At 44.5% G+C, this 16,742-nt stretch overlaps 1 protein-coding gene across 2 annotated transcripts in view; it reads right to left on the bottom strand.

Moving 5' to 3' along the window:
- Window positions 1-16,742, bottom strand: part of SNX30 (sorting nexin family member 30) — a 68,293-nt gene that overhangs the window by 37,506 nt on the left and 14,045 nt on the right. For both annotated transcript variants that reach the window (XR_007356618.2, XM_048849647.2), the window contains exons 2-3: window positions 14,103-14,291; window positions 2,786-2,896 (exon numbers count right to left, since the gene is read on the bottom strand). Coding sequence is in view for 1 of the 2 variants with exons in the window: in XM_048849647.2 (XP_048705604.1) it covers window positions 2,786-2,896; window positions 14,103-14,291 (300 nt within the window). In the remaining variant the exon portion in view is untranslated. The remainder of the gene's footprint in view (window positions 1-2,785; window positions 2,897-14,102; window positions 14,292-16,742) is intronic.

Below are 16,742 nucleotides of genomic sequence, written 5' to 3'. Positions count from 1 at the left end.
TAGAGTGCCCCATAACATGGTATGTCTGTGCAGGTCTACCGTTAGAATCATGAGACTGGCAGCCGAGGGGGACAGTTGGGCTTTGGGCATTACATACAGAGAGGGAGGGAGGAAAGACTGCATGAGACTACGGACAGAACACAGAACTCAAGACAGCAGGCGGCTGGTTGCCTTGTTGAAGAGAAAACCTGGCTAAGAAGCCTTTAGCAGAGAGCAGCTATTCTTCTACCCTGATGAGCCCCCTTACATCCCCAGCTGTACGCACACCCACCAGTATCCCAAGTTTGACCCCAGCATGGTCACCCTAATTAATGTTTGTTGTTTTATCCTTTGTCACTCCTTTCAAAGGCCTACAATAATTACCCACACTTAGAATTCCATCAAGAGGGCAGTGACAGACACTAAGGATACAGGGCCATCCCTAGCTATTCTGGGGCCCTACGCAGCCCCCTCCCTGCGGGGGAGGAGCGGGAGGGCTGGCCCCAGGCCTCCGTGGGGGGGTGGGGCTGGCTTGGGGGGCAAGGGGGAAACCACCCCGCAGCACTCACCGGCAGCGCAGCTGGGGCTGGGTCGCTGCACTTCCCGCCACCGGTGAGTGCAGGCCCAGCCCTGCTGCAGAGCTCAGGGGAGTGGGGACAGGAAGAGCCGGAGCAGGGGCTGGAGCAGCATGCAGCTGCACAGGGCACCAGGAAATTTGGGGCCCCAAGCAGCTGCGTACTTTGCATATGGGTTATGACCGCCCTGTAAGGATAGATGCGTTTGTATCTTGAGCAAAAAAACCACCACGCTCTAAAAATCATTCTGTGCGCACACTAAAAATCATCACTGAGTGCTGTTGCCTCCTGCCCCCAGCTACATTCCGACCCTGAACTCACTTAGAGGGAATTGCTGAAAGATTTTTTGCTACTATACTGCGGCTAGGGAATCCAGTGTAGGAACAGCCAGCAGTTGAGTGACCATCACTACATAGTTCTCTGTATCCCATTTGGAAAAATTTATCCCTCTTTGTAGCTGGACTTAGTCCCAGCTGCACTCTTACTATCAGTGAAAGTTTATCATGGCTTCATATTCCCAGACAAGCACTTGTGGAAGCGAAATCAAATACACTTAGAATACTATTTAGTGCTTTTCAGGCAAGCCTCATGCTTCTTGATGGTTCAGCATGAGGCTTTTTCCCCTTATTTTTTCCTGCCCTGAACTCTTAAGTCAAGGTTGTTCAGTCCCAAGGGGATGCAGATTGTGTGTCCACAAATAGTGACCATTTGTAAAGGGGGTTAGGGGAACAGCAAATTGAGATTTACTGTTAAAAACAAGAAGAGCAGCAGGGTGATCTGCAACGTGCCCAGTACTTGATCATCACAGGTTCACACCACGCTCACATTGGTGGAGTCTCAGCTGGCCCCAGGAAGAGTAGGCAAGGCAGTGATGCAGGTTTGCCAGCGCTCTCTGCATTGGTCCCAAATTCAATATAATATAGCTAGATTTTCTTTGCATTATTCTAGCACTTTAAATTAAAAAAAAACCAGAAAAGGTGCAAAAGAGATAGATGGGGTTTTTTTTTAACTCTAGTAAAACAGTTGGTATTTTAGTTCATTGTCCAGAGAGTGGTTTCACACAATGGATGCAAGAAGTGCTTCTAACGGCCCTTTACATAGCTAGAGGGGAGCCGATTACTACTATTTAAAAGACAGGAAATTATCAGAAGGAAAGCCTCCTCACAAGCCAGCTTTCCTAGGTACGCAAAGGCTCACTCAGCACCTTACACAGCCTAGCTCCAGGAGCATTTCCTTTTAAAGTCTACGAGTAACAAAGCACATGGGAACACACATTGCTAACTGAGCCTTATACGCACCAAGAGTGATGTTTTACATCAGTCTGCCCTGTGGTTAGTCAGGAGTTCATGCAACCTTACTTATAATCCTTGAAGGCCCAGGAGGAAAAGCAGCTGCTATGTTAAGAAAGGAGACCCCAATCCTTTCAGACCACACACAAACATAGTAACAAGGCTGTCAGTTTCAGAGAGAGGGATAATTATTTAGGGCCTTATTTAGCCAAGTTTTCAGTGGACAGAGGCCCAGCTGTCTGCCCAAGCAGCGAATGTACACATAACTGATCAGGTCACAGGCCTTCTCTAAAAATTTGGAACAGTCAGTTTCTTTCCCTGTAAGAGGAGTCCTCCAAATAGCATGAACAGAGTTAGTAGGGAGTTTTCTTTATAACCCCTTACACACGCAAATCATAGAGCATGTAGTTTAAATACTAGATACTATAACTTTAAAAGTGCATCAGAGGGAAGGGTGTTCCCACTCAAAGGGAACATGAAGGTGTGATGCCTTAGAGAATGTATTGGCAATGGACAGTGCTGTCGGAAGCCAACAGCTAGGCAAACAGAAGAGGGTATCTAACCATCAGAATGGCTAAACATTAGTCATATTATAAGGGAAGCTAGGAAGATGCCACCTCCACCGGTGTCCTTTCAACCGGAGTTAACCTGGGTGACCGTTAGTGGTTTAGGCTGCATCATATGGGCAAGCACTTGGCATTTAAGATCCATAACATTTCAAAGCTGGCTGGCACAGATCAGGGTAGGCCCTTTTTGTGCTGCTTTGCTTTCTAAAGTCAGAATGTTCCACTTTAGAAGACAAGAATAGAATGAAGCTTTGCATTTTACACACCTTGAATCCATAACTGCTGAACAACCAGAAGATTCACTTTTTTTTTTTTTTAAGCAGACATTCTGAATACACAAGTGTTCAGCAACAGCTGACCCTCGCTTACTACATACGGGAATGAGATGTGTGGGCTGAGATTCCTCCAGCTTATTCTTCAACCAGTCAAAATCCTGGTACCGTCGGCGTACGGAGTATTCTGGCAAGTCAAACTCTGCCCGTGTGGTCTGGAAATAGTAACAAATGAGATTAGACTGTATCCCCTAGAAAATGAATGAAAATTTTAAGAGATACATTAAACAAAGCTTTCCTTTTCATTTTAGAGCATACAGCCAAAGTGGCCTAGTTACCTTAAACTAGGAAGAACCAAACAAGCCTGGCAATCAGAATTCATGCCTCAAATTGAGCCCCTGGAATGCCAGTATGGGAGAAAAAATTATTTTTCAGCTTCAGGCCATGGAAGTACCACCAATAATATATTTGGAAACACACTCAGTTTAGTGATTCAGATAAGCGTTCTATTTAAGATCTACTTTGAGTTAGCGGAGAAGATTTCCTCAGGGTGAAAAATATGTAGGGTGGAGAAGTTAGGATAAAAAAACTCCACTGAAATGTAAACATTTGAAGGGAAATTGCATGAAATCTTCTCTCATTCCAAGAGACAGCGAAATACTTTTAGCAACAGAGGATTAAAAAAAACCACCAAGATTACTCATGACTTGTTTACTCAAGAGACAGATTAATGGTGGGCGAGAACATGCATGTGTCATTGCTGGGCTCTGCCAAAGCCCCAGGTTTAGTACAGTCTCATTTCTACGCAAGGCTGCGTAATTAGCTAACTTAAAACCATCACTCAATTTAACAGTCCTTGGGCAGACATTTCTCCAAGATGAAGTGAGCACCAAAGACAATTCTGACTCAAGACATAATTTTGTAGTACTGTATTTTGGAGCTAGAATCAATTTCCAGATAACCACTAATGAAGAAGGCATTGACAGTAAGGGCAAGAAATGTCCTGAACCAGAGAAACTCCTAGCTGCAAAATCTCAGTTTAATTTCACTGGAGGAAAACTACAAATAGATAATGCATACAGTATGTTCCTTGGATAGGCTGCAGCCAAGTAAACAAGCCAGGAGCTGCTTGCATAGCACCTACAAGACGATTCACAAGTCCCAGCTCCTAGGCTCTGATCAGTGCATGGCTTTGGTACATGCACGCTAGGAGCTCAACTATCTCGTGATTCCCTTGGGTCATAAGGCAGAGGGCCCTCATGACTTCACTGATCTTCCAACAGAAACTCAACACCCTGATGAGAGAAGACTGGCTACCAAAGGAGAAACTAGAAGCCATAGCTTGTTATGTGGCTACCACATGCGGCAGAGTACAGAAACCCTCACTGAAGAGCCTGAATCATTCCCAAGAGAAGAGTGTTGGAAGTGCCATTGGGATACACATTTACATGGTGTCAGTAAGTGCCATCTGACGAAAGTCAGCTGGAAAGAGTCCCGGGCTACGTCTGAGCGCACCGCAGTAATGCATAGATTTTAAGGCCAGACAAAGATCATTCAGTCACCTTCTCTGACTTCCTGTATCACACAGGCCACAGAATTTCATCCAATTAACTTTTTATTTTGTCCAGTAACTAGTGTCCAACTATCTGCTCTTGATTTGAGGACATCATGAGACCAAAATCCACCATCACCCTCAGTGCGTGCCTTGTGTCTGGTTTTAGCTTCTGTTTTTGTTATACCTTTCTCTAAGTTAGAGAGCCCTTTAAGACCTAATGTTTTCTCCCTATGAATGTACTTCTACATCATAAACAAGTCACCTCTCAATCTTTGAGAAGATAAGCCTCATTAAGACACACAAGTCACTTGTGGGTCTTCGTTGCCCCCTCTCCAATTGTTTCAAGTGTATACCGAACTGGATGCTGTATTCCAGCATCAGTCTCACCAACTCCATATGCAGAGATTTAAAAGAAAAACAAAAGAAAAAAAACATGTACCTTCTCTTATACGGTGTGTTTGCGATGTCAGGCTTTGTCCTTTGATGAATACTAACACGAAATTCGACGTATTAACACAGCAAGACATTCAGGTAGTAACACAATGTCCTGACCATCACTGGGTAGTGAAGAAGCAGCTTTCAGAACAAATTAAGTGTTTATGCTTGACCAGGCACCTGTTTAATACTTGAGATGAACTAGAAACACTCCTCTTTTAGCACAGGGATACAAGGATACTTTGAAGAGGATTCAAACGCTCGACACAAGCTTATAGAAGTGGGAGAAAATAGGGTTGCCTGAGATAGCAAGGGACTGGACTCGAAGACCCAGGAGGTCCCTTCCAGTCCCACATTCCTAGGAGCTTGCCATTCCAGAGTGGTGTCTACAATGGGGCGTTCCAGGAGACTGTTTTAAAAGACATTCAAACAGGTGTGTGGACTTCTCTCCCAATGCTGACGTGGATAGGAGGGGGGGAAAAAAAAAGATCTGCCCTATAGCACATTCATCATGCCTAGTGTCAGAATGCCAACAGGGAGGGATACGTCTCAGGGCGGCCAGGAATCTACACATATCAAGACAAGATTCTATGCTGTACAAAAACACTGGGGTAAGCCGATGGTTGCACTTTTAGTGGATACAAGATCCCCATTCAGGACCAGCGTGGGGGACACAGACTAACTTTTGCTTTCCACTTTTAAGGACTATTCTTTCCGTCCATACCCTATTCCCATTCAGGTCTGTGGCAAATTTTAAGTGCCCTTCCTAAAATACTTTTTAAAACATTCTAATGAATATATGGTTTTAACTAGACAAACTTTCCCAGACTGGAATAGATCAGATCAACGTGTCAGCTTGACAACAGCATTAGCTGGAATACTCTTAGTTCAGTCAGTTTTCATTGCCAGGAAGTGGACAGAGCTAGAGATGCAGTCTATCTCCCCACTATAGTCCCCACTATCTCCTATTGTCAATGTGATTAAGTCATTGTCTTATCAATAATGAGGTAGAATGTAAAGACATAAGAAGCGATGGAATGGATAAGACAGAGTCCGTCTGGGCAAAAATGACATTGGGGAAGAAAACTATTAGAGCCTCCCCTGGGATAGTGCTTGGGGTGTGCTATAGACCGCCAGGATCTAATTTGGATATGGACAGAGACCTTTTTAAATGTTTTTAATAAAGTAAATACTAATGGAAACTGCGTGATCATGGGAGACTAACTTCCCAGATATAGACTGGAGGACGAGTAATAATAATAGGGCTCAGATTTTCCTAGATGCGATAGCTGATGGATTCCTTCAGCAAGTAGTTGCTGAACCGACTAGAGGGGATGCCATTTTAGATTTGGTTTTGGTGAGTAGTGAGGACCTCATAGAAGAAATGGTTGTAGGGGACAATCTTGGCTCAAATGATCATGAGCTAATTCAGTTCAAACTGAATGGAAGGATTAACAAAAATAAATCTGCAACTAGGGTTTTTGATTTCAAAAGGGCTGACTTTCAAAATTAAGGAAATTAGTTAAGGAAGTGGATTGGACTGAAGAACTTATGGATCTAAAGGCAGGAGGAGACCTGGGATTACTTTAAATCAAAGCTGCAGAAGCTGGCAGAAGCCTGCATCCCAAAAAAGGGGGAAAAATTCATAGGCAGGAGTTGTAGACCAAGCTGGATGAGCAAGCATCTCAGATAGGTGATTAAGAAAAAGCAGAAAGCATACAGGGAGTGGAAGATGGGAGGGATCAGCAAGGAAAGCTATCTTATTGAGGTCAGAACATGTAGGGATAAAGTGAGACAGGCTAAAAGTCAAGTAGAGTTGGACCTTGCAAAGGGAATTAAAACCAATAGTAAAAGGTTCTATAGCCATATAAAGAAGAAGAAAACAAAGAAAGAAGTGGGACCGCTAAACACTGAGGATGGAGTGGAGGTCAAGGATAATCTAGGCATGGCCCAATATCTAAACAAATACTTTGTCTCAGTCTTTAATAAGGCTAAAGAGGATCTTAGGGATAATGGTAGCATGACAAATGGGAATGAGGATATAGAGGTAGATATTACCATATCTGAGGTAGAAGCGAAACTCGAACAGCTTAATGGGACTAAATTGGGGGGCCCATATAATCTTCATCCAAGAATATTAAAGGAATTGGCACCCGAAATTGCAAACCCATTAGCAAGAATTTTTAATGAATCTGTAAACTCAGGGGTTGTACCGTATGATTGGAGAATTGCTAACATAGTTTCTGTTTTTAACAAAGGGAAAAAAAGTGATCCAGGTAACTACAGGCCTGTTAGTTTGACATCTGAAGTATACAAGGTCTTGGAAAAAAATTTGAAGGAGAAAGTAGTTAAGGACATTGAAGTCAACGGTAAATGGGACAAAATACAACATGGTTTTACAAAAGGTAGATCGTGCCAAACCAACCTGATCTCCTTCTTTGAGAAAGTAACAGATTTTTTAGACAAAGGAAACGCAGTGGATCTAATTTACCTAGATTTCAGTAAGACTTTTGATACCGTGCCACATGGGGAATTATTAGTTAAATTGGAAAAGATGGAGATCAATATGAAAATTGAAAGGTGGATAATCAATTGGTTAACAGGGAGACTACAGCGGGTCATAGTGAAAGGTGAACTGTCAGGCTGGAGGGAGGTTACCAGTGGAGTTCCTCAGAGATCAGTTTTGGAACCAATCTTTTTATTACTGACCTCGGCACAAAAAGTGGGAGTGTGCTAATAAAGTTTGCGGATGACACAAAGCTGGGAGGTATTGCCAATTTAGAGAAGGACCGGGAAATCATACAGGAGGATCTGGATGACCTTGTAAACTGGAGTAATATTAATAGGATGAAATTTAATAGTGAGAAGTGCAAGGTTATGCATTTAGGGATTAACAACAAGAATTTTAGTTATAAGCTGGGGACGCATCAATTAGAAGTAACGGAGGAGGAGAAGGACCTTGGAGTATTGGTTGATCATAGGATGACTATGAGCTGCCAATGTGATATGGCCGTGAAAAAAGCTAATGAGGTCTTGGGATGCATCAGGCGAGGTATTTACAGTAGAGATAAGGAGGTTTTAGTACTGTTATACAAGGCACTGGTGAGACCTCACCTGGAATATTGCGTGCAGTTCTGGTCTCCCATGTTTAAGAAGGATGAATTCAAACTGGAACAGGTACAGAGAAGGGCTACTAGGAAGATCAGAAGAATGGAAAACTTGTCTTATGAAAGGAGACTCAAGGAGCTTGGCTTGTTTAGCCTAACTAAAAGAAGGTTGAGGGGAGATATGATTCCTCTCTATGAATATATCAGAGGGATAAACACCATGGAGGGAGAAGAATTATTTAAGCTCAGTACCAATGTGGACACAAGAACAAATGGATATAAACTGGTCATTGGGAAGTTTAGACTTGAAATTAGACAAAGGTTTCTAACCATCAGAGGAGTAAAGTTTTGGAATTACCTTCCAAGGGAAGCAGTGGGGGCAAAAGACATATCTGGCTTTAAGATTAAACTCGATATGTTTATGGAGGAGATGGTATGATGGGATAACATGATTTTGGTAATTAATTGATCTTTAAATATTCATGGTAAATAGGCCCGATGGGATGTTAGATGGGGTGGGATCTGAGTTACTACAGAAAATTCTTTCCTGGGTATCTGGCTGGTGAATCTTGCCCACATGCTCAGGGTTTAGCTGATTGCCATATTTGGGGTCGGGAAGGAATTTTCCTCCAGGGCAGATTGGAAGAGGCCCTGGAGGTTTTTCACCTTCCTCTGTAGCATGGGGCACAGGTCATTTGCTGGAGGATTCTCTGCTCCTTGAAGTCTTTAAACCACGATTTGAGGACTTCAATAGCTCAGACATAGGTGAGGTTTTTCAGGAGTGGGTGGGTGAGATTCTGTGGCCTGCGTTGTGCAGGAGGTCGGACTAGATGATCACAATGGTCCCTTCTGACCATAGTATCTATGAATCTTTAGGATTATAATTCTGCCAAGATCAAGGCTACTTTACAACAGTAATCAGCTGTACATGTCCTGTACACAAAACAGAGGCTTTCCAGCCACATCTCATTTATCCCAAGAGGATACTTTAATATAATTACTCATACTAACCCAATTTTAAAATGCTATTTTTTTCTTCCAGCTCTGGCCTGTTGGGCAGCACAGTATGGGGAGGAGGTGAGCAGCCCTTAGTGGTGAAACAACAGGTTCAGGACTATTTAGAAAAAGCTGATCATTCACAAGTCCATAGGGCCAGATCTAATGCATCTGAGGGTGCTGAGGGAGTCGGCTGATGTGATTGCAGAGCCATTGGCCTTTATCTTTGAAAACTCATGATGATCGCGGAACTCCCAGATGATTGGACAAAGGCAAATATAGTGCCCATCTTTAAAAAAGGGAAGAAGGAGAATCCGGGGAACTACAGACCAGTCAGCCTCACCTCAGTCCCTGGAAAAATCATGGAGCAGTCCTCAAGGAATCCATTTTGAAGCATTTGGAGGAGAGGAAGGTAATCAGGAACAGTCAGCATAGATTTATCAAGGGCAAGTCACACCTGACCAACCTGATTACCTTCTATGACGAGATAACTGGCTCTGTGGATATGGGAAAAGCAGTGGACGTGATATACCTTGACTTTAGCAAAGCTTTTGATACAGTCTCCCACAATATTCTTACCAGCAAGTTAAAGTAGTATGGATTGGATGAATGGACTATAAGGGGATAGAAAGCTGGCTAGATTGTCTGGCTCAATGGGTAGTGATCAACAGCCCTGTGTCTAGTTGGCAGCTGGTATCAAGCTGAGTACCCCAGGGGTCAATCCTGGGGCCAGTTTTGTTCAACATCTTTATTAATGATCTGGATGATGGGATGGATTGCACCCTCAGCAAGTTTGCAGATGATAGTAAGCTGGGGGGAGAGGTAAATACGCTGGAGGGTAGGGATATGGTCCAGAGTGACCTAGACAAATTGGAGGATTAGTCCAAAAGAAATCTGATGAGGTTCAACAAGTGAAGAGTCCTTCACTTAGGACGGAAGAATCCCAGGCACTGCTACAGGCTGGGGACTGACTGGCTAAGCGGCAGTTCTGCAGAAAAGGACCTGGGGATTACAGTGGATGAGAAGCTGGATATGAATCAGCAATGTGCCCTTGTTGCCAAGAAGGCTAACAGCATATTGGGCTGCATTAGTAGGAATGTTGCCAGCAGATTGAGGGAAGTGATTATTCCCCTCTATCGGTACTGGTAAAGCCACATCTGGAGCATTGTGTCCAGTTTTGGGGCCCCCACTACAGAAAGAATGTGGACAAATTGGAGAGTCCAGCAAAGGGAAATGAAAATTACTAGGGGGCTGGGGCACATGACTTATGAGGAGAGGCTGAAGAAACTGGCTTATTTAGTCTGCAGAAGAGAAGAGTGGGGGGGGGGATATGATAGCAGCCTTCAACTACCTGAAAGGGGGTTCCAACGAGGATGGAGCTCTCCGTCCTTAGAGGTTTTTAAGGCCCAGCTTGGAGGGCCGGCTCTACGTTTTTTGCTGCTCCAAGCAGAAAAAAAAAAACAAAAAAAACCCCCACACCTGCTGAAGACTCTGCCACCGGAGAGAACAGGAACATCGGAGTGAGCTGCCACGGAACTGCTGCTGGCGGCGAGACCCGAGTCAGAAGAGTCGCCGCCGAATTGCTGCCGTGGAAAACAACGGAGAGGGGCTGCTGCTGAACTGCAGATGGGGCTGCTGCCCGAGTGCCACCCCAAGAACAGCCGAAATGCTGCCCCAGGCACTGGCTTGCTTAGCTGGTGCCTAGAGCCAGCACTGCCAACTTGACCAAGCCCTGGCTGGGATGATTTAGTTGGGGTTGGTCCTGCTTTGAGCCGGGGGTTGGACTAGATGACCTCCTGAGGTCTCTTCCAACCCTAATCTTCTGTGATTCTATCACTATGCTGATATTATCCAGGACACAGTGAGACGCAGCTTACTTTCCAGTTCACACGTGCTATCTAGTAGACCACTGGGAACATTTTAAGCCTTGGCAGATAGTTATTCATGTAGGTGTCAGTCTTAAGCAACCTCAATAAGTTGGTCAGGCTAGAGGAGAGAAACGTATTAGCGTTTCTAGAACTAAGGAGTAAAAACACGTTTGTTCATTAATCTATGCCACCTTGGCATCTAACCAGCAAGTTATTAAAAAGATAGATCAGTAGGGTAAACACTCCTCCTCCAGCACATTCTAAATTAGTAACAGTCACATGGACGCCAGCTTGATTTGTTTAGAACAATTCTATTTGCCAAATTCTCTAGCCTCCAGCGTATCAGCTTCACCACTCAAGTGAAATTCCTATAAGAAGAACTAGCTTTCTGGTTCAGTTTTTCAAACCACTGGACTAAGCATTTTTAGTATCCCAAATACATTTTGCAATATGAGCAGTACTGATTGTTCTTGGACACATGTATCAGAAAGGTGGTCCACAGAGGGTCTATAAATCTGATATCATTGTCATTATTTCTTTATAGTGCCTTTAAAGGCCTGAAAGGTTGCCGACGACCTTGAGAGAAGGGATAGGCTTGCTGCTTTTTGTTTTTTAAAACCTCAGAAAGAAGGTCAAGCCTGGATTTGTTAGAGGTCTGAGACTCATTTTCTCCCACCCCAAAAAATGTGCATTATAACCTTTCACCCTAACTGAAGTCATGAGGATTTTGACTCTTCAGAGGCATTTTGTCTCTACATTCCATTAGGCACTGGAATTTTAAGAAGGAGTTTTAGCAGAAAGTATTATTGATTATTATTATTATTATTATTAGACCAATCTAAGATATCCATTCCTCTTAGTTTAGCTTTCAGTTTCCATCTCCTCAGGTTTCAGCAGTTCTCCAGTTAGTCCTCCCAGTAGACAAGGCCTTAAATATTTCAAGATAAAAAGACAGGCAGAAAGGGTTCAATCTGGTGCTGCAAGAATGGCTTTACGAGTCCTTTGTGAGGCATACACTACATAAGAGAAAGATATACTTACTAACTGGAGAGCAGAAGAAGGTGATTGCAGACAAGGCCATGTGGAATAAAACACATGACTGAATCAAATCTGGGTTCTGTTCCCACAAGCTTCCTACATGGCTTTGGAGCTCTCACTCACTCTGTGCTTCATTTCTCACAATGATCAGTAAAGGGAAGGTAAATACCCTTCTTCTTGCAACTACATACTTAAAGCTTTGAGTGCTTCTGAAGTACTGAGACTATATAGGATTGATGTTTTTGTAGTATGTAGCATTTCCATTAGCCATTCAGCCAGGTAAGCCAAGTTTCTCATCCATATTTGAAATTCCTCCGACGGTAGTTCTGTTGCTCTTCGAGTTTTATACAACTGCCCATCATGGCAGTATCAGAGAGCCTTCAAAGTAAGATCAACAGCAACAAGCCTAGTGGCTGTTTTATGGACCCTGAAAAAACACCTCAAGGGATTGGTTTATTCCATGCAAATCTTGCTCTGCCCATACATGTACACAACTTTCAACCATAGCATCAGATTATTATTCAGGGAATAATCACAAGACTCCTTAGCTGAAAATATTAAGACTAATTCCAAAAATTTATCCTCTCTAACAGAAGGATTAGACCACTTAAATCAGACTGATTGATTCGTCCTCAGAGTAGTCTTTGGTCACTGGCAGACAGATCACGGGTGCAGGGTACCTTGTGCTATCATCTGCCAATACTTTTGATTGGTAAGTGAAGGAGCCTCTTTCTATACCTTCTAGAGTTGGCATTAGCTTTTTGGCTCTGAGGTGGTCTGTGTGCAAATCAGACATGGCCCTCAATGCAGGGCCACGCTTTTCCCCTCTACACATACAGCCCCAGGATGTCCAGTAGCATACGCCTGCCTCTTGGTGCCACCACTGAAGTACCAAAGGCACTGCCAAAGATGCTGCTGAAAAATTAAGTTCCCCAAAAGAGAAGGAGGGGAGAAAAAAAAAAAAGATACAATAACTCCTCTTCAGATCAGTTGGCCACCTCCTCCTCATGAAGGCATGGCTCCCTTCGTTTCTCTAGCCATAGTTCTGTATTGGTTTAGGCATCTTCATGCCACACAGGACACATCCTATCCATAACTTGGGACAGAGATCGGCTGACTCTTGGGAGTTACACAACTGGGAAGATTCCAGTTGTTGTCCCACCCGTAGCAGTCTGCCTTCTCCATCCTATAGAAGGTTCTATCCCCATTTTCTTTTCGTCCAACTGTGTATTTTTCTTCTCACTAGTTTCAAGAGGCCAAATGAATTACTGGACCCAGCACTGGCAGGCTTTCCTTTCAAGCTGCAGGTTTCACTTTGCAGCCCACAGCATGAGAGTCCCAAGTTTGTGTAACAAGTGTGAAGACCAGGATAAGGGGAAGATACAAAACAGAACAAACCCAGAAAGTATGTTGGAGTCTTAAATGGAGGACAGACAGGAATATCAATCCTGTTATCTTTTCCAAAAAATGATTAGAAATGGCTCCAATGTAAAAAAAAGTTACTTTGGGCAAAAGTGTTCAGTAACTGATTAAGGCACATGAGTGAAAAGCAGGTAAGTACTAGTTTACCTATGGACAATATTCACCTTAGGAGTTGGCTCTATGGAGAACAATTATGGACAGAGAGGAAGTTTGGACTGTGCATGCAATGATCACTTCTCCCATTAGTGTATAGACATCTGATTAATGAATGTGCTATACACAGAGAGAGAACTCCATAGTATATACTTCACTGGCAGTCAGGAGCATTCCTGGGCAACACTTGTTATGAGTAGTTCATGTAATACCATCCATTACCTCTCTAGTACATCACAAAGACCCGAGGTGGAAAAGCAAAGGCAAGTGGAATATTTAGGACTCTAAAGAAAGGGAGAGAGTGAATTTCAAGAAGCATGCAGAGGAGAGAGCATTTGGAGACATTTAATTGTCAGCCAAGTGCACAAGCAATATAGCAGGAGGCAGAGTGCTGGAAGTGAGAGATTATGAAGACAGCAGTGAGGGAATATTTCTCCTCTGCTACAGAGAGGAAAATTGAGCTATATTTGAAACATGATTCTATACACCTCAATCTGTTTATACAAGAGGTAATCTGATACGCTTTTAAAAACTAACGAAGTCAGTGTAGCAGCGTTAATCAATGGTTTCTTGAAAGAACACCAATTATTAACCAATTTTTTAAAAAGCCACTAGAGATCAAATCTAGGATGATGTTAACAGTTTTGCATAGTTTCAACAAACACACTGCAGTGAGTCTATTGAAAGCACATCCTTGGCACATTAACTGACAAAAAGGGACAAATTAAGCTGCTACTTCTATGCTGGAGCTTAAGACCTCCCCTTCCCCCCCAAAAAGGAATAAAAACCCGAAAGATAGCAAGTGCTTTCCTTTTTCAGGGTAACACATTCAAAAGATGCCTGGTACCTTTGTTGTAACCCTGTACGTGATGTAGGTCTCCATTGTACAGATATGTTTTTTGGGATCATCGACAGTGACAAAGAGGTCTCTAGTTTCCGCATCCAAGTCATCATCCAGCTGCAGTCTGTTGAGCAGTGAGGAGGAGGAGGCTGGGCTGGAAGTATCTACAGGAGTGCCGTTGGGCAGACTGAGATCCTGGAGGAAGACAAACACACACACACTTTAACTATTTCTGACTAGTACAGTTCAGCAAAGTTTTAACTGTGAAATAGCCAAGTTGCATGACTGATAGCTTCTTTTATGCCCTTCTTCCAAGTGGCCCCATCTACCTAGAACCCCCTCCCTGGTCTACTAAGCACACTCTCTTTTCTTTCTTGAAGCCCCTTCTTAAACCACACCTTTTCCAGAAGACCCAACACACCCTAAATCCCTGTTTTGGCAAGTAGTGTTCAGAGAGCTCGTTTGCTCCTTATTTCTACTTGGTGAGCACCCTCTTGACTAGAGAATCGTCCCATGTCCCTTCATCCCAGTTGTTGGGGCCAGGATGCAGCTTATTTAAATTGCAGCAGCTCCTCCCTAGGGTCAAACAGTGTGTTCATTTCTTGCACTTGACCTTAGGCCTCAGGATAAGTTGATGACTAGACCATGAATGCACACCTTGCTGTAGCATATTGGGTCACTGCAAAATGTCAAATCACAAACTCAACGGGGGCTTATGCACTTGTCACCTTTTAACTTCAGAGACTGGCATTTAAATCCTGAGTCAGCTCATGGGACAGTTCACTAGCCTCCAACAAAAACCCACCCACTAGCATCTGACAGTTCAGCATCCCCATGCTGCCTCCAGCTGGGGAGCTGCCATCAACCAGAACCGCAGCTACGTTACTGGTAGAGGTCAACAGGTAACTGAGCCACTGGAGTCTCTTTTCCTGCAAAATAAGGGGTCAGGATGCAAGAGAGTGTCCAGCCTTTAAAACTAAGTTTTGGAGCCCATGTATCCTGCCACCTTTTTGCCCCAGAGGTTCCCACAGTGCCAGCGGAAGTTGACAGCTGCTGCAGGGAGGCAGCCCCACCTCACCTGGAGTGGGCTAAATGAGTTACAAAGATTCCAAGGGATAACAAGTAGCTACTCTGCTTCCCGCAGCAGTCCTGCACTGAAAATCCCAGAGATCAATACTCTGGATCAGGGGTCTCAAAGTCCCGGCCCACGGGCCACCTGCAGCCCGAGAACCTCCCCACTGCGGACCGCGGAGGAGAGACGCATGCGGCCACTTCTGTCTGCTGCTGGCGCCGCCCCCCCGCAGCTCCCTTTGGCTGGGGGAGAGGGACAGAGATACCATCATTAGTCGCCAGGCAGCGTCACTCTCTCCCCTCCCGCCCCCACAATGGATATAAACAAGTCAAAATACCAAACACAACTATCTGATGCCCACCTTGCTGCAATCCTGAAGGTTTCAACTGCTCAGTCACTGAGGCCAAACTGACAGAACTGAAGCGTTGCCAGGTGTCTGGCAAACACTAAAAACTCTCTGGCAGGCGAAGAACTGTATAAAGTTGTATGACAGTTTTATTGTTTAAGAAATTCAAAATAAAAAATATAAATGTTTTCTTTTCTGAACACCATCTTCAGTGACATTATTGGCCCACTGGGAGGATTTGGGGGCTGGTGCTGGCCCTAAGGTAAATTGAGTTTGAGACCCCTGCTCTGGATACTTCTATTCTTTGAAGGGCTGGTTACATTTCTATGTAGTTAGTAACAGTTACCACTCCCCCAGAGTCTATACAAACGTACATACAACATATAGTTTGCTCTACCCTTCCATCAGATGGTTTTGAAGCAGAAAATCTTAATGAATTTGCTTTTTATAAGTTAGCAGAAGAATTAAGACATACACAAAAAACTTAGAGTGCTCTGAATTCCATAGGAACGTTTGACACCAACATATAAACCACCACTCCAAGGACTCCGGCTCTTCCTTTGCAGAAGGAAGTCTTGTATTGTTAAGATGTGAATCCTGTCTATGCTAAATGTCTTTCAGGGAGGGCAGACATTTCCCCCTCCCCTCAGTGCAAAGCTCTGTGGCATTTTCTTTCATTGGAACAGAATAAAGCATTTTGCTTTAAATATCTGAGTCACTGGAGTCTTCCATTTTGCTTGGAAGACTGCCACCCTGGAGCCACTTTAGGTAAGCGACGCAGGGCCAGAGGCCAAATGCCTCCTGCACCCCGCCCCCCCAACGCCCTGCCCTGAGCCCCCTGCTGCACCCCACCTGCACCCCACACCCCAACTCCCTGCCCTGAGCCCCCTGCTGCACCCCACCTGCACCCCACACCCCAACTCCCTGCCCTGAGCCCCCTGCTGCACCCCACCTGCACCCCACACCCCAACTCCCTGCCCTGAGCCCCCTGCTGCACCCTGTACTCCCATACACCCCAACTCAGTGCCCTGAGCCCCATCGCACCCCAACCCCCTGCCCTGAGCTCCCTCCCGCAGTCCGCACCCCTCCTGCATTCCAACCCCCTTTCCTGAGCCCCCTCATACAGTGTGCACCCCTCCTCTGCCCCAATCTCTTGCCCTGAGCCCATTCCTGCACACCGCACCCCCTCTCACACTAGCCCTGCATACAATTTCCCCACCCAGATGCG

Source organism: Caretta caretta, chromosome 5, assembly GCF_965140235.1.
Source record: "Caretta caretta isolate rCarCar2 chromosome 5, rCarCar1.hap1, whole genome shotgun sequence".
Taxonomy (NCBI): domain Eukaryota; kingdom Metazoa; phylum Chordata; order Testudines; family Cheloniidae; genus Caretta; species Caretta caretta.
This window is presented reverse-complemented; position numbering and strand designations above follow the sequence as displayed.